Source organism: Terrapene carolina, unplaced genomic scaffold (genome assembly GCF_002925995.2).
Source record: "Terrapene carolina triunguis isolate 2854851 unplaced genomic scaffold, T_m_triunguis-2.0 Scaffold69, whole genome shotgun sequence".
Classification (NCBI taxonomy): Eukaryota; Metazoa; Chordata; order Testudines; family Emydidae; genus Terrapene; species Terrapene triunguis.
This window is the reverse complement of record NW_020664420.1, coordinates 36,798,594-36,817,599: the sequence shown is the minus strand read 5'-3', so window position 1 is coordinate 36,817,599 and position 19,006 is coordinate 36,798,594. Positions and strand designations below refer to the sequence as shown.

General features: G+C 45.6%; 1 protein-coding gene across 1 annotated transcript in view; it reads left to right on the top strand.

Moving 5' to 3' along the window:
* The first annotated feature begins 13,614 nt into the window (after positions 1–13,614).
* Positions 13,615–19,006, top strand: part of JMY (junction mediating and regulatory protein, p53 cofactor) — a 142,051-nt gene continuing 136,659 nt past the window's right edge. Inside the window, exon 1 of the mRNA XM_026649129.2 lies at positions 13,615–14,683. Coding sequence (XP_026504914.1) covers positions 13,757–14,683 — 927 coding nt within the window. The 5' untranslated portion in view covers positions 13,615–13,756. The remainder of the gene's footprint in view (positions 14,684–19,006) is intronic.

The following is a 19,006-nucleotide window of genomic DNA, read 5'->3' as shown; positions in this document are numbered from 1 at the left end:
TTGTATTGACCCAGACAGTGCTTCTGCTGATTGAAACATAATTAGGAAGGGAAGGCCTGTATAGTTCTTGCACTCTGGGTTACAGAGTGATATTATTTTCTTCTCTATTTTTATCCCAGGGGTAGGCAACCTATGGCACACGTGCCAAAGGCAGCACGTGAGCTGATTTTCAGTGGCACTCACACTGCCTGGGTCCTGGCCACCAGTCCGGGGGGCTCTTCATTTTAATTTAATTTTAAATGAAGCTTCTTAAACATTTAAAAAACCTTATTTACTTTACATACAATAGTTTAGTTATATACTATAGACTTGTAGAAAGAGACCTTCTAAAAATGTTAAAATGTATTACTGGCACGCGAAACCTTAAATCAGAGTGAATAAATGAAGACTCGGCACACCACTTCTGAAAGGTTGCTGACCCCTGTCTTAAACCAATCGTGAACCAGAAAGCTTAAAAGTTTAGGAGAACCATGGAATACTCATGGTTGGCCAGCTACTCAGTACAGAAACTTTTCTATTTCCTAACAACAAAGTTTCCACATATGACATGCTGGGAAAAAGATGTGGATAGCAAATTACCCCAGAGGAATGTGTTTTGATCTGGAAAAAAGGACCAGCAACTTCAGTCTGTAGCACAATAAAAGAAAATTTCTTTATGGTACTATTTAAATGGTCTCCGGTTAAGGGGGAGTGCTGGGCATAAGGAACTGTAGGAGGTTTTAGGGATATGTGCTGTGGTTCTAAACCTGCGGCCCACGTAACATATTGATAAACAGGTTGAGAACCACTGCTATAGATAGATAGATTTACTCCTAGGGGAATTCTGCACCACTGCGCATATGCAGAATTTATGTCCCACGCAGATTTCCTTGCTTCCCCGGAGAAAAATGACTTTCTGAAAGAGAAGCAAAGGGAAGTCACAAGAGTGCCGCAATGCCTGATGGGGCAAAAACATTGTCGGGGGTGGTTTTGGGTACATGTAGTCAGTTGCCCCTCCCTCCGTGAAAGCAATGGCAGACAATCGTTTTGCGCCTTTTTTCCTGGGTTACCCATGCAGATGCCATACCACGGCAAGCATGGAGCCCGCTCAGCTCACCGCTGCTATTGTGAGCATTGTAAACATCTTGCGCATCATCCTGGAGTATGTGCAGAACCGGGCTAAGAGACACCAGCACGAGGATGATTGTGATGAGGACATGGAAACAGACGTTCCTGAAAGCACAGGCTGTGGCAATTAGGACATCATGGCAGTAGTGGGGCTAGTTGATACAGTGGAACGCCGATTCTGGGCCTGGCAAACAAGCACAGACTGGTAGGACCGCATAGTGTTGCGGGTATGGGATGATTCACAGTGGCTGCGAAACTTTTGCATGGGTTAGGCCACTTTCCTTGAACTTTGTGAGTTGCTTTCCCCCCACCCTGAAGCGCAGGAATACCAAGATGACAGCTGCCCTGACAGTTGAAAGAGCAATAGCCCTCTGGAAGCTTGCAACGCCTGAATGCTACCGGTCAGTCAGGAATCAATTTGGAGTGGGCAAGTCTACTGCGGGGACTGCTCTGATCCAAGTAGCCAGTGCAATCACTGACATTCTGTTATCAAGGGTAGTGACTCTGGGAAATGTGCAATGGGATTCCCTAACTGTGGTGGGGCGATAGATGGAACGCATATCCCTAGTTTGGCACCAGACCACCTTGCCAACCAATACGTAAACCACAAGGGGTACTTCTCAATGGTGCTGCAAGCACTGGTGGATCACAAGGACCATTTCACCGACATCAACATGGGATGGTTGGGAGGTCTTTCGGAACTCCAGGCGGTTCGAAAAGCTGCAAGATGGGACTTTCTTCCCAGACCAGAAAATTACCGTTGGGGATGTTGAAATGCCAATAGCTATCCTTGGAAACCCAGCCTACCCCTTACTCCCATGGGAGCTAACTGATAAGGTAAGCTGGGTGGGGTAGGGGAGGAGGGAAGGACAAGGCCACATCGCTTATTGTAGCCACACTACAAATCAAAACTGTTTGAATGACAGCCTTCTGTTGCTTGGGCCATCCCCTGGAGTGGAGTGGCTGGGTGCCCGGAGCCTCTCCACCCACATTCTTGGATGTCTGGGTGAGGAGGATATGGAACTTGGGGAGGAGGGTAGGCGGTAGTACAGTGGATGCAGTGGCGGTCTGTGCTCTTGTTGGCTTTCCTGCAGCTCCACCAGATGCCTGAGCATGTCCGTTTGCTCCCCCATTAGCCTCAGCATTGCATCCTGCCTCTTCTCATAGCGCTCACTTAATGCTTTCCTGGACTCTGCCACTGAATGCCTCCATGCATTCAGCTGTGCCCTATCAGTGCGGGAGGACTGCATGAGCTCGGAAGACATGTCATTGCGAGTGCATTTTTTTCGCCTTCTAATCTGCGATAACCTCAGGGATGGAGATGATGGGGGAGCATAGAAACATTTGCACCTGCGGGGGGATAAAAAGGGAGAGTAAAATTTAAGACGATACATTTCTGAGAACACAAGGGGGACTCTTTCACAGCGAATCAAGCAATTCACAGCAGACAGCACATGTGCTTTAGGTACAAGGTCGCATTTTGCCTTTTATATGGAGCGCCTCCTAGTATGGTGACATCACAAACAGCTGGGCAACAGAATTCGGTTTCCAGGCAGCCATGGTAAGCCTTTTGGTACGCGGGGTTGGCTTCTTATGCCTTCATAACATGTGAGAATGGTTTCAAACTGCAGCACCACCCTTTCCCATAGCACACCCCTATGGGAAAGGGTGGGTTTTACATTTAAAAGGAGGGGCTGCCATTTTAGGGTGGATGTGCAGCACACCCCTTCCCCCACCCCACTGCGTGGCTATTCTCCGGAATGATCCCTTCACCCCTCCCCCCGCCGCATGGCTATTCTCCGGGATGATCCCTTTTAGCCAAGCGCAAACAGCCCAGCATGAACGGGGTCCTTTTACTGTTCCCTTACAAAAATTCCTCTATTTCAACCAGGTGACCATGAATGAGATCACTCTCCTGAGGCTAACACAGAAAGATATAGACTGAATGTTGCTTGAATGCGACCAAAACCCAGGACCATTTGCTGCCATGCTTTGTGCCGCAATGATTCCAGACTACTTGCTACTGACTTGGTGTGGTAAAATGTCCTACCGTGGAGGATGAAATAAGGCAGCCCTCCCCAGAAACCTTCTGCAAAGGCTTTCAGAGTACCTCCAGGAGAGCTTCATGGAGATGTCCCTGGAGGATTCCCGCTCCACCCCCAGACACATTAACAGACTTTTCCAGTAGCTGTACTGGCTGCGAGTGCATCCCAATTCTTTAGGGCAAATCAAACATTAAACCCTATTGCTTTTAAACCCTGTACTCTAGTTACAAGTGTGCACTCACCAGAGGTGCCTTATCTGGCTTCAGGGTTGGGGATCCCGCCTTGGGAGGGTATTGGCTCCAGGGTGATGAAAAGGTCCTGGCTGCCAGGGAGAACGGATTCACCATTTGCCTGGTGCTCCTCCTCATCCACAGAATACTCCACCCTGTTGCGTGAGACTTCCCCCTTGCAGGTGTCCACGGACAGTGTTGGGGTAGTGGTAGGGTCTCCCCCTAGAATGCCATGCAGCTGATCATAGAAGTGGCATGTATGGGGCTCTGACCCGGAGCAACCGTTTGCCTCCTTTGTCTTTTGGTAGGCTTGCCTGAGCTCCTTAACTTTCACGCGGCACTGCTGTGTGTCCCTGTTGTAGCCCCCCTCACCATGCCCTGTGCGATTTTGGCATATATATTTTAGCATTTCTTCTTTTTGATTGGAGTTCTGCCTGTACAGAGTCATCACCCCATACAGCAATCAGATCCAGTGTCTCCCGTTTGCTCCATGCTGGAGCTTGTTTGCAATTCTGGGGGAACTGCATGGTCACCTGTGCTGCTGAGCTCGCCACGCTGACCAAACAGGAAATTAAATTCAAAATTTCCCGCGGCTTTTCCTGTGTACTTGGCTAGTGCATCGGAGTTCAAAGTGCTGTCCAGAGTGGTCACACTGGAGCACCATCGAATTGCGTCTGCACTATTCTAAATTTGTCCTGGCAAGGTTGATTTTAGCGCTACTCCCCTCGCTGGGGAGGAGTACACAAGTCGATTTTAAGAGCCCTTTAGGTCGACGGAACGGGGTTGGTTGTGTAGACGCATTCATTTTAAAATCAACCTAATGCGGTTAAATTCAACCTAACCCCATAGTGTAGACCAGGGCTGAGTCAATGATGGCTATTCTGCAATGTCCTTACTTCTCTTTTTGTGATGGGTACAGTCAGAAATTTGTGCATCCAAATCCTTGTGTAATGACAATGTTGGTTGCATCTACAACAGGCTGTTATGCTCACCTCAGTCAATAAATGTAATGATACAACGTCTGTGGAATCCTGCAGAGGCTAGATGGAATGAGTGGCTCATCTAGTATTAAAATGTACAGGAATTATGAGTGGCTCATCTAGTATTCAAAGCTTTTCTCCCTTATACCAAGAGAAAGACATCATAGGCATTTACAGGCAATGCCAGGATCATGTACTAAATCAACATTGAAAGCAGCATTTAGTCTAGTCTTCTCTGCCAAAAGGCAGTCTGGCTGCAGAATTCATCACTGTAATACAGATAGCTGCCTATCTTCTGAGCAAAGTCAGCATCTCAGCAGATCGTCTGAGCAGTAATTACAATGTCTAGCACGAATGGTACTTCAAGGACCTTGTAGTTTAACTCCTTTTCTGCAAACATGGAACAAGAGTGAACACCAAATGTCAACAATTTTGTCTAAAGGAGGAAAAAAGTGATAGTTCTCTGACTGATGCCTTCTTTTTGAACTGGGTGCAAGAAATTTCTGTTTTTGTTTGTCCCCATTATATCTGTCCCAGAGAAATCTCTGAACAAAAAATTGTCCAAATGGCCCAAATGTGTATGTAGACCTGGTATGACCTTGCAGATGCATCAGTTGTAGAACACATTCCATTAGTTCACAGTGTTAACAACTGTCAGGATTTCAGGGCAAGCTGTTCCTTTGACCCCTCTCCAGACCCTCCATGGGCATGCTTTTCAGGTGACAGACCCACCACCTGCATGTCTCTAAAAGTGGAATTCCATCCCATCTTTAGATTGGGTCTCCAGATTTCAGCACCCCTGTTTACCAACTCTCTCTCTTTAGCAGCTCCAACTGGGTTTGGCCCCTGCTACAGACTTCCTTCTGAGAACTGTGAACAGTTGGGGTATGTCTACACCCAGCCGCTAGTTCGGTGGCTGGCAATCGAAGTTCTGGGTTCGACTTATCGCGTCTTGTCTGGACGCGATAAGTCGAACCAGGAAGTGCTCGCCGTCGACTGCGGTACTCCAGCTAGACGAGAGGAGTACCGCGGAGTCGACGGGGGAGCCTGCCTGCCGCGTGTGGACCGAGGTAAGTTCGAACTAAGGTACTTCGAACTTCAGCTACGTTATTCACGTAGCTGAAGTTGCGTACCTTAGTTCGATTTGGGGGTTTAGTGTAGACCAAGCCATAGGGACTCCAAACAGATTCTTCAAAACACAGCATTACTGACTGATTTATCCATATGAACATAACCACCAGAGAGGAAAAGGGTTAAAACAACAAAAAGGCCTATCTGCATATTATCTATCTTAAGCTTAGCATTTCCCATAAGACTTAGGTAGGCCTGACTGAGTCCTGGTACTTCAACATCTGGGAGAGCAGGGTCACTGCCTCCTTCTGATTCTCTCAGATTGAGGAATGAAGCTTTTAACCCCTCCCCTTTGTTTCATTTTCCCCTACTTGGAATCCAACCACCACACTGGGTTATCAAACAGGCTGTTGATCAGAGTATGGTAGGGCTAAACCTTCAAAGGAGTTGACACCTATACCATGCCCTGCTTTATCTATAGCCATTGTCTGCCTTCCTGAAGATGAGTAAAACCATCAGGACTGAGTTAACTCTCTGCATCCATGTAGCAGACAGCATGATAGTAATCGGATAGAAGTACACATCATATTAATAAAAAAAATACAGGTATTTCCCACCTTCTTCACAGCGCTGAATATAAAGAGTTGCACAGAGGAAGTGATTTGCAGTGTACAACAACTTATTGGTCTTCCAAAACCTAGAACAATGCTGCATATTCTGGAGCACAATCTATTAACTATATATGTATATAGAACTATATTTCACTTGTAGAACATTCTCTTAATGCACAATGCTCATCTGCGTTGAGATCTGCAAGGCTGCTATCTGACACTCTTCGTACATTTACTCAGTTATTCCTGTGACTCAGCTTCTGGGTTTAATGCTTAATTCAGGAAAGTAGTTCTACAATCTTTTATTTAACTAGCTGTTCAGATCCATCTCCTGTGAGTGCTGTTATTGCTAGTTAGTCTTCCAAAAGTGAAGATTTATGTTGACAATATTCGAAGGAGGAAAAGAAGAAACTGTGGTTCTTCCAGGGGTTGTCAGTATAGATTCATACTTCCTAACCTCTGTCTCCACTTTTTAAGAGCCTAAGATACAGATTCTTATTAGGTGGAAGGAACTGAAGAGGCTCAAGCCTGCAGCTCCTTATATTACCACATATCCAAATATTCAGTAGAGGGTGAGAACATGTGTATGGTTCTTAGTCACTACTTTATATGGGGTTCCAGTTTCAATGTAGAGAGTCCATGCACACTTAAGAGTGAGGTTCTATGTAAATTAACAATATATTTGAATAACAATCACTGGTAATTAACCTCTTTATCTTTCAATATATGCAATCCTTCACCTCCCCCATCTTATTCCTCTTCCCAACTGGAAGCGATATTTTCAGGGGACCCAGAACCAATGTTGGCAAGCAAAAGCATCAGCAGGCATCTACATAAAGGGAAGTCTTCATGTTATAACCCTCTTCTCTCAGTAGGAAATGCATCCTCATTAGGATGGTGATGATCGGTGATCGCAAGTCATATTGGCAGCAGGCACAACCATTCAGGAGACCATTGACATTATGAGTCTATGCCCTTGTGGGATACAGCCACTTCAGACAGATAAACAGCTTTATATCCACTCTCCCTTCTCTGAAAATGATTTTTAGCAAGAGGAGGAGATGGTTTGTAGCATCCAAGTATACATTTCATTTTATAGAATTTTAATGTAAGCTTCTGCACATGTATTCTATCCGATTACGATCATGCTGTCTGCTACATGGATGCAAGGAGTTAACTCAGTCCTGATAGTTTTACTCATCTTCAGGAAGGCAGATATCTCAAAGGTACTAGGCCTTGAGGACTATGGCAAGTCTGAAGCTTTAAAAAGTAGCTGATTATAAGTTTTTCAAGTGCAAAATTGAGAACGACATTTGTGCATGCTTAGATGCTTAGTCACATGCTTTGTAATTGGACAAATCTAATCTTACCGAACAGTCCCACAGAAATTCACTTTTGGTTTGACAACAGTGGTGAGAAATTACACCCCAAATTATGATTCCTCAAAATTGTTTTGTAAAGAAAATGTCTCTTCAGCCATATCTATGGTATATCTATCAATGCTGTAACAGCAAGATTTTAATAGCGCACAGGAACACATTCAAGAAAGAGGAAACAATACAGTTAGCCACAACCATAAGTTTACACAATCAGTCAAGAACATTTATTACTAGAAAGGGAAAACCACAAACCACAAAGAAAATTCAAATATAAACAACAAAATACCCATGTGAATTTAAAAAAAATTGAAATTCTAATTCCTATACTGGCTAATAAAAATCTACTCACAGTCTGATCTGCATGGCCTCTCCCACCCCAGGCACACCTGGAGAAACAGCCTGTTGGAATTGCAGTTGCAGTAATGGGTGAATGAAAGAATTGATTTGTGAACCATCAAATGCAGCAAGCACCATGATTCTTGACTCAACCAACCTACAAAGTGGGACCACCAGTCAGGAGAACACTGCTCATATGAATGTATGTAGCAGAGGGTGCCTCCTGGAGACCTGCATGACCTTCAGTGTGAGGCTGTATCAATTGTCCCTCCAATTACAATTTTGGTTTCAGTTATACTTCTTAGTGTGTGTGTATATATATATACACACACACACCCTAATCTTTTCCCACTCCTGTGTTGTGTCTAAATTTAACAGATTTAATCTTTTCCAGCCCCCCAAAGAGGGATTCTTTAGAGTCTTGAATGCTGCCAATATCAACTTCTTGCTTTAAGCCCATACCATCTTTTATTAACCAAAAGTCGCTGCTTTCAGAAAACAGTTGTGGGCATGATAAAATAGGTACTTAATGAGTCCTGGAATGCATTGATACAGCCCCAGTTGAAAGATGTGCCATAAGTGGACACAGCAAAGTGTAAAAAATGTTGCTATCTACATGCACTAAACCATCACAAGGACAAACAACCACTTCATGCAATCAAGTGCCCTGCCTCACTTTGTGTAGATGCACCTTTAGAAAAGTTGCTAAATTCTACAAAAGATATTTACAAACAGTAGATTTAAGTTTGCATGTTACCTTACTTGCATTGCAATTTGAACCACACTAGCAACACAACCTGTTCAAAACTGTTGTAAAACATAGATCTGCCAGAACGTAACAATTCTTCAAAACAGAGGAAGTTTTAAAAACCAATACCTTCACTGCTACAGTGCTTCAAACCATTTGATTGACTAGCCCTCTAACTACAGTAGCATAACTGGTAAACATAGTATGTGACAATGTGAACATAAACGACGTTACAACAGCATGGGAGACTGGAATTGTCTGAAAATGATTTAAATTCTCCCAATATACTAGACTTCCTAGACAGTGATGGGACTTGGGTTTCCTCAAAAAGACTTAGCAATAGAACTAGCTTATGCAAAGTGTTTAAACATTTGGATTCCATTCAAGAGGATGTAATTATGGTTAAGCCTTGAGCACTTTTCTTTCTGTAGGGGTCACAAATTAGGTGATAGGAATGTTTAAGCAAACATTTTAAAGAATGTTTCTGCTGTTCAGGGCATTAGTAGACAGAAGATGATTTATCCAGGTGTGGGTGAGATCACTGTACAGTGGTTCACATTACTCATTTCAGGGAGGACCTTGAGGTTTGTGATAGGCAATTGTTATTCCTCTCTGAGAGCACTCACATGTGGGGTTCCACAAGGTTTCATCCTGCCACCTCTCCTGTTCAACATTTACTGTATATGAGGCTGCTAGTGGAGATTGTGAAGTGTTTGGAACCGTACTCAGCTTTGTGTCTCCTTCTCATTGAACCTGGATTCTGTAGTTTTCTTGATTTCCCAGTGCCTGGCTGAATTAGGATCCTGTCTGAAAACTAGCTGGCACAGGCTCAATCTGGATAAGTTGTAGATGATACTGGTGTGCAGGAAAAAAACATATTGAGGAATCTATGGAAGTTATCTCACCACTATACATTACAATGAGGTAGTAAATCTACCTTTTAACTGGCTTGCCAGCCCAGATTCTTATTAGATATATCACTACTCATAGATTCCCAGGTGACAGCAGTGGCTCAAAGTGCCTTTTTTCATCTTTAGTTGGCCCTGGGATGATGATTATTAATTATTTGTATTATCACAGTACCTAGGTGCCCCAGTCATGGACCAGGATCCCTCTGTACTACATGCTTACTAACGCAGAACAGACAGTCCCTGCCGCAAAAAGCTTACAATCTAAGTATAAAACAAGAAACGAAAGATGGAAACAGACAGACCGCTTGGGGTATACAAGGAAAAAAATAAGACAGTACTGGTCAGCATGACAAGCTGTGGTGTCAGGACACCAGCAGCCTATCTGTTGTCAAGGAGTGAAACCATTTCTGTTCTAAAGATACCATTTTGACTGAATTCCTACTGTTGGGTCAACCTTGAGTTTCCTTTTTAGGGTAATACATCCCTCTCTGAGCAAGTCCTCGGCACTATGTCCATCAGGGATCACAAAGACCTGAGATACTGATTCCACAGTTTTAGTGTCTCAAAAGTACTAATACCAGTAGAAAGACTGGATATATTTACTGGTATGTATTAAACATTGACATTTTTTCATTTGTGCATTATTAAAGACAAAATCAGATTGATATTTACACTCATCTCCTGAAGAGTTTCTTTCTGAATACCTGACAGAAACAGTCTATAGCTTTCCTCTCTGGACACAAAAGTGAAAACCATTTTCACATTGGAAGCTATGTTTGATTTATATTTGTTGAATTGCGTTGGCATTTAACCTACATGATAGATAGAAGTTACCTTTCATTGGAGTATCTCCCTTTTTCGAACCAGTTTTTCTCTGAGATGATGTTCTTCCCTCCTAACTTTTATGTCTGGTATAGTCATGTTTTCCACACCACTCGACATGTGTCTGGTCCTTGAATGCAAAGGAATGCATTTCCTTCTGCATACCTGCTTTGGAGTACTGTCACAGGGCGATGCCTCACCAGCACAGCGCCTCCTGCTGGTCATCCTGGGAATTAGCTCTTCCAGCCCAGAGCACATCTCTGCAGGCCAGCGTCTCGCCTGCCGCTGGCCCCCCATGTCCCTCCCGAACCCCAGTGTCCCTCTACATCAGGTTTCTGCCCCAGCAGAAACCCACAATCTGGGTCTCCCCACCCAGGAGAACCCCCAACCCTCTATCCCCACCTTGCCTCAGTGGCTACTGCCAGTCATCATCTAGTCCCCGCTCACTGGGGCAGACTGCAGTCTGTAAACCACTCATTATCAGCAAGGGGGTTAGGACCTGCTGCCTTCGCCTATCTCTGGGCTGCCCCTCTGCAGCCCCAGTACCATTTTTGGCCTTTTAGCAAGGCCTGCAGCCTGGGGTTTTACCAGGCTGGAGCTCCCAAGCTTCCTCTGCCCTTCCCCAGCACTGCTCCACCTCAGGTACCCTTCTCAGCTCCCAGGCAGCCAGGTCCTTCTCTCTCATAAGCTAGAGAGAGTCTCTTCTACTCTTTGGCCCTCAGCCCTCTTATAGGGCCAGCCATGGCCTGATTGGGGCGTGGCCCCACCTGTGGCTGGCTTCCCCCAATCTGCCTAGCTTTCCCCCCCTCCCCAGCCCTCACCCAGGGCTGTTTTAAGCCCTTCAGGGCATGAGTGTGGTGACCATCCCGCTACAAGTACAAAACGTATATCATCCTCAGCCTAAGGATCATATATATGGTCCTGTCTCTGGCTGTTTGCTACTGAGTCAACACTTCCCTCACTTTTCCCACCAGCTCCAAGTTTTGGCATTCAAGAAGTCACCATAATTTTCCAGGGTACATGAGATCGGTTTGTACAGTGTCTTTGGTCCTCCATGTTTGGAGAATGTTCGGGTTTGCAGAGGCTATCCTCAAACTGTTTCCAAAAATAGGACTTTTTAAGCGACTTCTAGGACTCCTGTCATTAGAGAAGGGATCATTTAATCACTTATTCTGCTTCTCTGACAATCTTGTTTGAGGAGTGATTCTTACTCATGTACCACCTCCCCTCAGATCTGAAACCGGGGGGAACATTTTTCAATTACTGTTTTTTCTCTAATGGTCTTGTCCTGGGGGGCTCTATTATTGTTGTTACATTTAAATTTGAGGCGAATTCTGTTTCCCACTCATCCAGGAAGTGAAAGGGGACATTCTAAAGGACACCATGACACTGGCAGTAGGTCTCAGACTAAGGGTGAATTCTCAGTGCCAAAATCTTTGAAAGCTAGAGATTTCACCCAGTCTCATACTAAGAAACTGAGACTCAAAAGCAGGAATCCAGTCAAATTATATCAAAAGAGAAGCAGAATTACAGGTGACTAGTTATCCCTTTTTTGATGCGGTCCTTACAGTGCAATTGTCCAGTTTAGATATAGCATGTTCTGTATTACTTGAAGCATCAACCAATGCAGAATAAAGTTGCCCACCTTTAAGTAGGGCAGGCAAACATGAGCATGTAATTGCTGTGCCTTGGTGCTCTCAGTTTACATCAAGATATCATCTATAAAACCACCCAAGACTTGGCTATTTCAGCGACTGCTTCTGTCCACAAGTCCCATCATAGAGGCTGCTATCTGCCAGAGTGCTTTTGCTACCTATCCACGGACATTAACTCCTAAAGGCAGGACGGGGGTGAGCATTCTTGCTGGAGGTCCCTTGACTCTGGAAATTACCCTTTTGAGGTATTCCAGCACCTCAGTTTGATGGTTTTACGATGTCATGCAGGATGCATGTATTCAGTTTCTAGTCAGGAGTAAGGGAGGGAGTACCAGCAACAGACGTGGACTTTATTTGTCTCAGTCACTGATAACAGAGGTTTGTTTTTAACTTGTGCAATAGTTGCCCAGATATCACAATGAGTAACTCAAGATAAGGAAATAAGATAACCTACATAAAACACCAAATCATTTCCCATTTCTCCAGGAAAGACTGTATGTGGGGAATGTGAAGAGTACCAAAAATCCCAAGCCAACCGCACCCGCCGTTAGTGAATGTGGCTTCATTATTACAGCATGGGATTTACATGTCCTTCAATGCCAATTAAGTTCTTTCCTGGGCTGGGTGACTGAAATAGAAAAATACATTTTAGGTGTGTCCTTTTTGAAAAAACAAGGGTAGCAATTTGGGAAACGAAAGTCTGTGTGAGAAGAGAGGACAGTGGAGGAGAAAGTGAAACAGCAGGATGAGTTAGTGATTAGTTGCTGTCCCTTTGACTCCTACACGGAGTAGCAGCTAATGAGGAGAGAATCCCTTGACGTTGTTTTGGGATTACAGATTTGCGGCAAGGAAAAACAGGATGATATGCCAAGAAACGGAAGAGAAACTAAATCATGGGACCCAGAGAGACAATGGGTTTTCAAAGACAAAAGGAAGCCGAGCTGCCCCGGAACTGACAGAGATGGAGGAATTGACCCCTCCTCCCTTACCCCCGTTATCCCAGAGGCGGCAGCGCCCCATGCCACTTTCGCCTGGACATTCCATCCGCCAGAGCCAGCAGCTGTGGAGACGGGCGGAGGATTGACTTCGAATTACCCCTCGCTGCAGGGAAGGCGAGACTCCAGTTAAATCACCCCGACAGAGGCGATTAGGAGGGTAACGTGTCACACAGGCCTCAGCCGGCACAGGTTCTTCTCTCCCCAACTGTTGCTTTTATTTTGTTTCCCTCCAACTGCGCCTGCGCCTGCTCCCCGGGCAAGCCGACCCCAGCTCCCCCTCCCCTTGGCCGTTGGGCCGCGGTGATTCTGAACGCCGCACCTGCGGCTCCTCGCGCCCCTCCGCTGAGCCTGACGTAGGCTACGGACCGGTGACAGCGTGAGGAAGGGGAACGGGAGGAGCATCCCCGTGGAGGAGGGGGGAGCTCTGTCTGGCGGCGTGGGGCAGGGGAGGAGCGCCGGCCGCCCGCGCCCCCCGCCGTTCACAGGAGAGGAGCCGGAGGAGGGGCGGGGACAGCAAGTGGCTTGGGGGCGGGACAGGACCCTAGGGCGGGGTGAGATGCCGCAGCGGCCGCGTCGCTTGTAAACAGAGCCTGCTTCTGGCGCACGTGATCGTGCGAAGTACCTGTACGGGGAGCTGTATTGTCCGCGGCGGCGCCCGCCCGCCCGGTGCAGGACGATACCGCGGCGGGAGGCGGGGCCGGCGCAGCCCGCGTCGCGCGCGCTGGGCGACGAGCGGCACCAGGAGGCCGAGCTCGCGAGCGGCCGTTCCCCCCCGGCGCATCCTTCTCCCCCAAGATGGCTGAAGGCGGGCAGTGAGCCGGCGGCGGATGCGGATGCCTAGCGCGGGCGCGTAGCGGGGCACTATGTCCGCCTTCGCGCTGGAGGAGACGCTGGAGGCGGACTGGGTGGCGGTGAGGCCCCACGCCTTCCTCGAGCGAGAGAAGCACAAGTTCGCGTTCATCGTGGCCTGGAACGAGATCGAGGGCAAGTTCGCCATCACCTGCCACAACCGGACGGCTCAGCGGCAGCGCAGCGGCTCGCGGGAGTTGCGCCGGGGCAGCCCCGGTGGACAGGAGCACAGGGCCCTTGCCCAGGCTGGCGCCCCCGCGGCCCGCCGGACCTCGGCCTGCGGGGCGGACTCCAGCCCGGCCAGGAGCTCCTCGCATCCCCGCGCGGACTCGCTGCTCCGGAGCACCGAGAAGGGCGCCGCGGCCGGGGCAGAGGCGATACTGAAGAGCCCGCTGCGAACGAAGGCCAGTCCGGTCCGGAGGCCTCCGCGTTGCACGGAGGCGGCGGCGCCAAGCCCAGCAGGTGCGGCCGAGGAGATCGAGGTGCTGGAGTTGGTGAAGGATGAGCCCACGACCCCGCTGCTTTTGCTGCCGGGACCAGTCCAGCAAGGTGCCGAGCCGGCCGCAGACGCGGACTCCTCGGGGGAGGAGTGCAGCTGGGCCGGCCTCTTCTCCTTCCAGGACTTGCGGGCCGTGCATCAGCAGCTGTGCTCGGTGAACTCGGAGCTAGAGCCCTGCCTGCCCGTCTTCCCTGAGGAGCCCTCGGGCATGTGGACGGTGTTGTTCGGGGCCCCGCAGCTGTCCGAGCAGGAGATGGACGCGCTGTGTTACCAGTTACAGGTTTATCTGGGCCATAGCTTGGACACCTGCGGGTGGAAGATCCTCTCCCAGGTGCTCTTCACCGAGACCGACGACCCCGAAGAGTACTACGAGAGCCTGAGCGAACTGCGGCAGAAGGGCTACGAAGAGGTGCTGCAGCGGGCCCGCAAACGCATCCAGGAGGTGAGGCCCCAACACAGCTAGGACCCCTCTGCATAGCCTCCACTTCTTTCCACTCTGTGCTACTCCCTGTAACTCTGCTACCCCCCTCACCACCCGTACAATTGTACAAGTTAAATAGAAAACTAGTGTAGAAAAGGAAAACTCCACTTTGGGTGTAGCTAAAAGGTAAAACTTTGGAGATGGAAAAACTGGGCTAGACCTTGCTGGATCCAGAGCCATATTTGGATTGTTTCAAGTGCTTGTGGTGTCAGGGGCCAGACTTCTGTGATGTCCTAGGAGCGGCTAGGTTCTAAACAGTAGAATTTAGAGGTTTGTGGATAAAAATTTGCTGGATCTGGCGAGTCGTAAGTGCCAGGTATATGTTTTTTGCATTGTTGGAGTCTGGATTTTTCTGTTTGAGTGAGATTAGCAACGTGTGTTGTCTAATTTGACAGTTCAGTTTGGGAGCTTGAGGTAAAAAAATTGTAGGCTCCCAAAGAATCTGGGTACAGATATGTGTCTTTGCAGTGCTAGTGAGCTGTCTGTGGATTTTTGCAGTAGAATTGGAGTTGCATTTCTCTTTAGCTAGAAGAATTCTGGGATTTGGGATTTAAAAAAGACCTGGCTCAAGAAGAATCTACTTATGTTACTGTTGTCCCAGTTTGCAAAAAGGTCTATTTTTTTTTTTTTTTTTTTTAAGGTCTACTGGGACCTGCTATTTTTGTTTTGTTTAGAGAGTAGAATTTGGGGGACTGGAGTTAAAAATTAGCAGGATCCAGGTATAAGATTTTGTTTTTCCAGTGCTATTGGGCTGAGATGTGTCAGGATCCAGATTTTTCCAATGTTGTTACACAAATTTTTATTTAGGTTGTACAGTGTTGGCCAGAAAACTGCCAAGCTCCAGATGCTAGATCTAGATTTTAGCTAAGCTCAAGTGCTGGGATGCAATGGGGTCTGAACTTTTTTAGTGCCATAGAAGCAGCCATACTTCATTCATGTCATAGAATTTGGCTGGTGAGGGCCAAAATAGGATAGATCCTACAGGATCCAATTGCTGAATCTGGGTTTTTGTAGCACTGATGCTCAGATTTGTGGAGGTCTGAATTTATTTATGTGGGAGTAGCTAGAATTGTTCTCTATTCTGACTGTACAGTTTAGGGTCTTGGGTCCATAAATAATCAGGATTCAGGTTAGATCCAGTTTTCACCCAGTGAATGGAGTCATGGAGATCCACAACATGTTCATTTGGAGGGTCATGACTGTCACCACAATGCAGCATTTTCATGCATCGACACCTCATTACAATGCCATGTCAGAATTGATAATTGTGATTTTGTGGCATTCTTACCAAAGGGGCCGAATTCATCCTTGGTGTTAATTGGTGATATGTCACTGATGAATACCCATTACTCCTCTTCTCATTTTACTTCCTTGTCCACAAGAGAGGAATAAGAAGCAGCCTAGAGGCTCTTTTTGTATGGCACTGTGTAGTACAAAAGAGGTGCCTATGAGACCAGTGGCCTCTGAGAGCCATTTGTAAGGCCTTGAACCTTGTTTGGTGATAGAGCATTGGTTCAGTATGAGTCCTGATGAGTCTCCACCTATGCTGCTTTTCCACCAGAATCATAGACAGAAAAAAAAATTAAGCTTTCAAATAAGCTGTCTTCAGTCAGATTCGGATGCTATCAATGTCTTGCGTTCTTGATGAATGTGTATAATTTGGTGCAGACAAAATGGCATGGCAGCATGTGTGTATTTGACCACAGTACAATCTTTCCTCCCCATGGTAACTGAACTAATTGTATACCTAATGTCTGTACAGTTGTATCTCTGTCAGTGCCTATTGTGTAAATCAATCATCTTTAATTAAAAAGTGCTTCATGTTTAAGAAAGGAGACCAACTGGTTGACCTGCTCTTTCACTTTTGGCTCTCAGGTTTCTGCTTCCCTACCTATTGAAGCAGCTTGCTTGGTAATAGCTTCATTTTAAACAAATAGTTCGTATCATTTGGCTTTGTAATTTTAAGGAAAAAAGAGTAACAGATGATGGGGTATCCAATATTTGTTAATAGAAAACTTCTATCTTCAGAATTACCTATGCCTTGGAGACAGGCTTGGCTCTTCCCCTGAAATGTAAACCTGCAGGATCACATTTCATATATTCCCTTTCAACTTGCGTTTTCCATCTGTACTTGAAATCTACTTATCACTGGATAGGAATATTAGATTCCTGCAGTTTTGTATGGCTATATATTTTAGAGCTTTGAGGGGCAATGCTGAGTGTTCTTAGCATTGGGTGTGGTGTGTGTTTGTTATGAAACCTGGTAAATGTAGATGGTTTTGGTTAGTGTACAAAAGATTTCAAATGGTACTTAACATCTTAAAACATATTTTTAAGGCTTACATTTTTTCATGTAACTTTTTATAAGATAAATTCAATTGTGCACTTTAAGATGCTATAATATTACTTCTAAAATACTTGTAATATCCCTAGGTGTAAATTCTGTTAATTTGAAGGGAGTATGGGGCGAAGCAATCTGAGCAAAAAACACCCCCTTTGTCTTTATTGTTGTAGTATCCCACTCTTTGCCATCTGTTGCTTTTCATAAGCGCTACAAGATCTAATTGATCTTTACAGCAGTTAATAATTGGTGCTGTTAGTGCTAGGCATCTTTCTTTGCCTGAACTGTAGAGTTTTAATAAACCATAAGCATTTCTCTCCACTTACAGTGACTATTGTGCAACAAAGATCCAAAATAAGGAAGACAAAAATAGTTGTACAGGAAGGATATAATCAGCATTGTAAGGATTTGATTTTTATCAGTTAATGTCAGTAAATGTCAATTTCACACAAACTGCTGAAAAAATAATTTCCCTGGATAATACTTGAAATGTACAGCGAGACAAAATAAGAAACATGCTGCTTGAGAACTTTAGAGTTCGAAGGATATTTCCTTTGTATATTTTGATGTAATAATTTGTTTTAAATTATAAAGCTTTTACTTCTTGAACCTCATCATGTCATTAAATAATTGTCTGACTTCCTCCCCCAATGTCCCACAACTGTGAACATTTAAATAAAAATCAGAAAAAAAAGCTTAAAATCGAACAATATTATTCCTGGAAAGTACATAAACATGAAATTCTGCCAAGTCTATTTAAAATTATTTTAATAATTTGTTTTTATTTTGGTCAAGTAATGCATTTTACTATAGAAGAAAGAATGTTTTTGCTGGTCTAAGCTGCATCTATACTAGGTGGGTTTTCTGTATAGCTGTACGGGCAAACTTCTAGAGTAGCCTTAGTCTACTCTAGACTACCCGCCTGAATCGGCGGGTAGAAATTGATCTCTCGGGGATCGAATTATCGCATCTCGTCGGGACGCAACAATTGATCCCCGAATCAACGCTTGTACTCCACCAGTGCAGGTAGGAGTAAGCGCCGTCGATGGGGGAGCCGTGGAGGTCGATTTGCCGCCGTCCTTACAGCGGGGTAAGTCGGCTCGGATACGTCGAATTTGCGTATCTTAAATCGACACCCCCCCCCTTCCCCCCCATAGTGAGGACGTAGCCTAAGCCTTGCTTTACTCCCTCCTGCTTAGCCAGCTCTGAAGTGGAGGATCTGGGGAGATGCCTATACTGCATGCCTACTGCATCTTCTCTTTTATGGGGTCCTTCAGTAAATAGTTTCTTTGCTTTTCTCTGCTGCTGCTCCTATCTCTTCTTAACTGCAGCAGCATGAAACTGACACTCTTGACAGTTGCACTGCTGCCAGCAAGGCTCTGAATTGTATTTGTGAAACTGGCTAGAACTTGTTAATTTCATCCTGCTACTGCTTGGTAAAGTTACCAACAGCAGTTGAAGGGGTATTGCTGTAGTCTACCAGCAGATGCAGGAAGATCACTCGGCTTCATTTGTTTACATTCTGTTTATATTTGGGTTATTTTCATGACCTTAAGGTCTAGAAACAATTTTAATGAAAGCTTAAAGTCAGAAGTTCTCTTATCTGCTGTGGCTAGTTTACCACTGTTTTGGGGCTAATAGATTTTATTTTAATCTCTTCCCCAGTTTAGTACACACGCAGAGCGTTTTACTAAGCAACTGGATTGTTTTATAAATCTTAATTTTTCAACTCTTGGTTTAATTTTGCTTTTGATTCAAAGTGGCAGACCTTAAAAAAATCTTCTGTCTGAAGTCTTATGTACTATTGATATAAATAAGGTTTCTATCACTGAAAAAAATTAATCCCCCCCCCCCATTTGCATACATCTTGTATTTGATAATAGTGCATGTGGTCAGTCATACTGTTTGCTTTGTAGAGTCAGTGAATTTCTTTTGTATGTGAT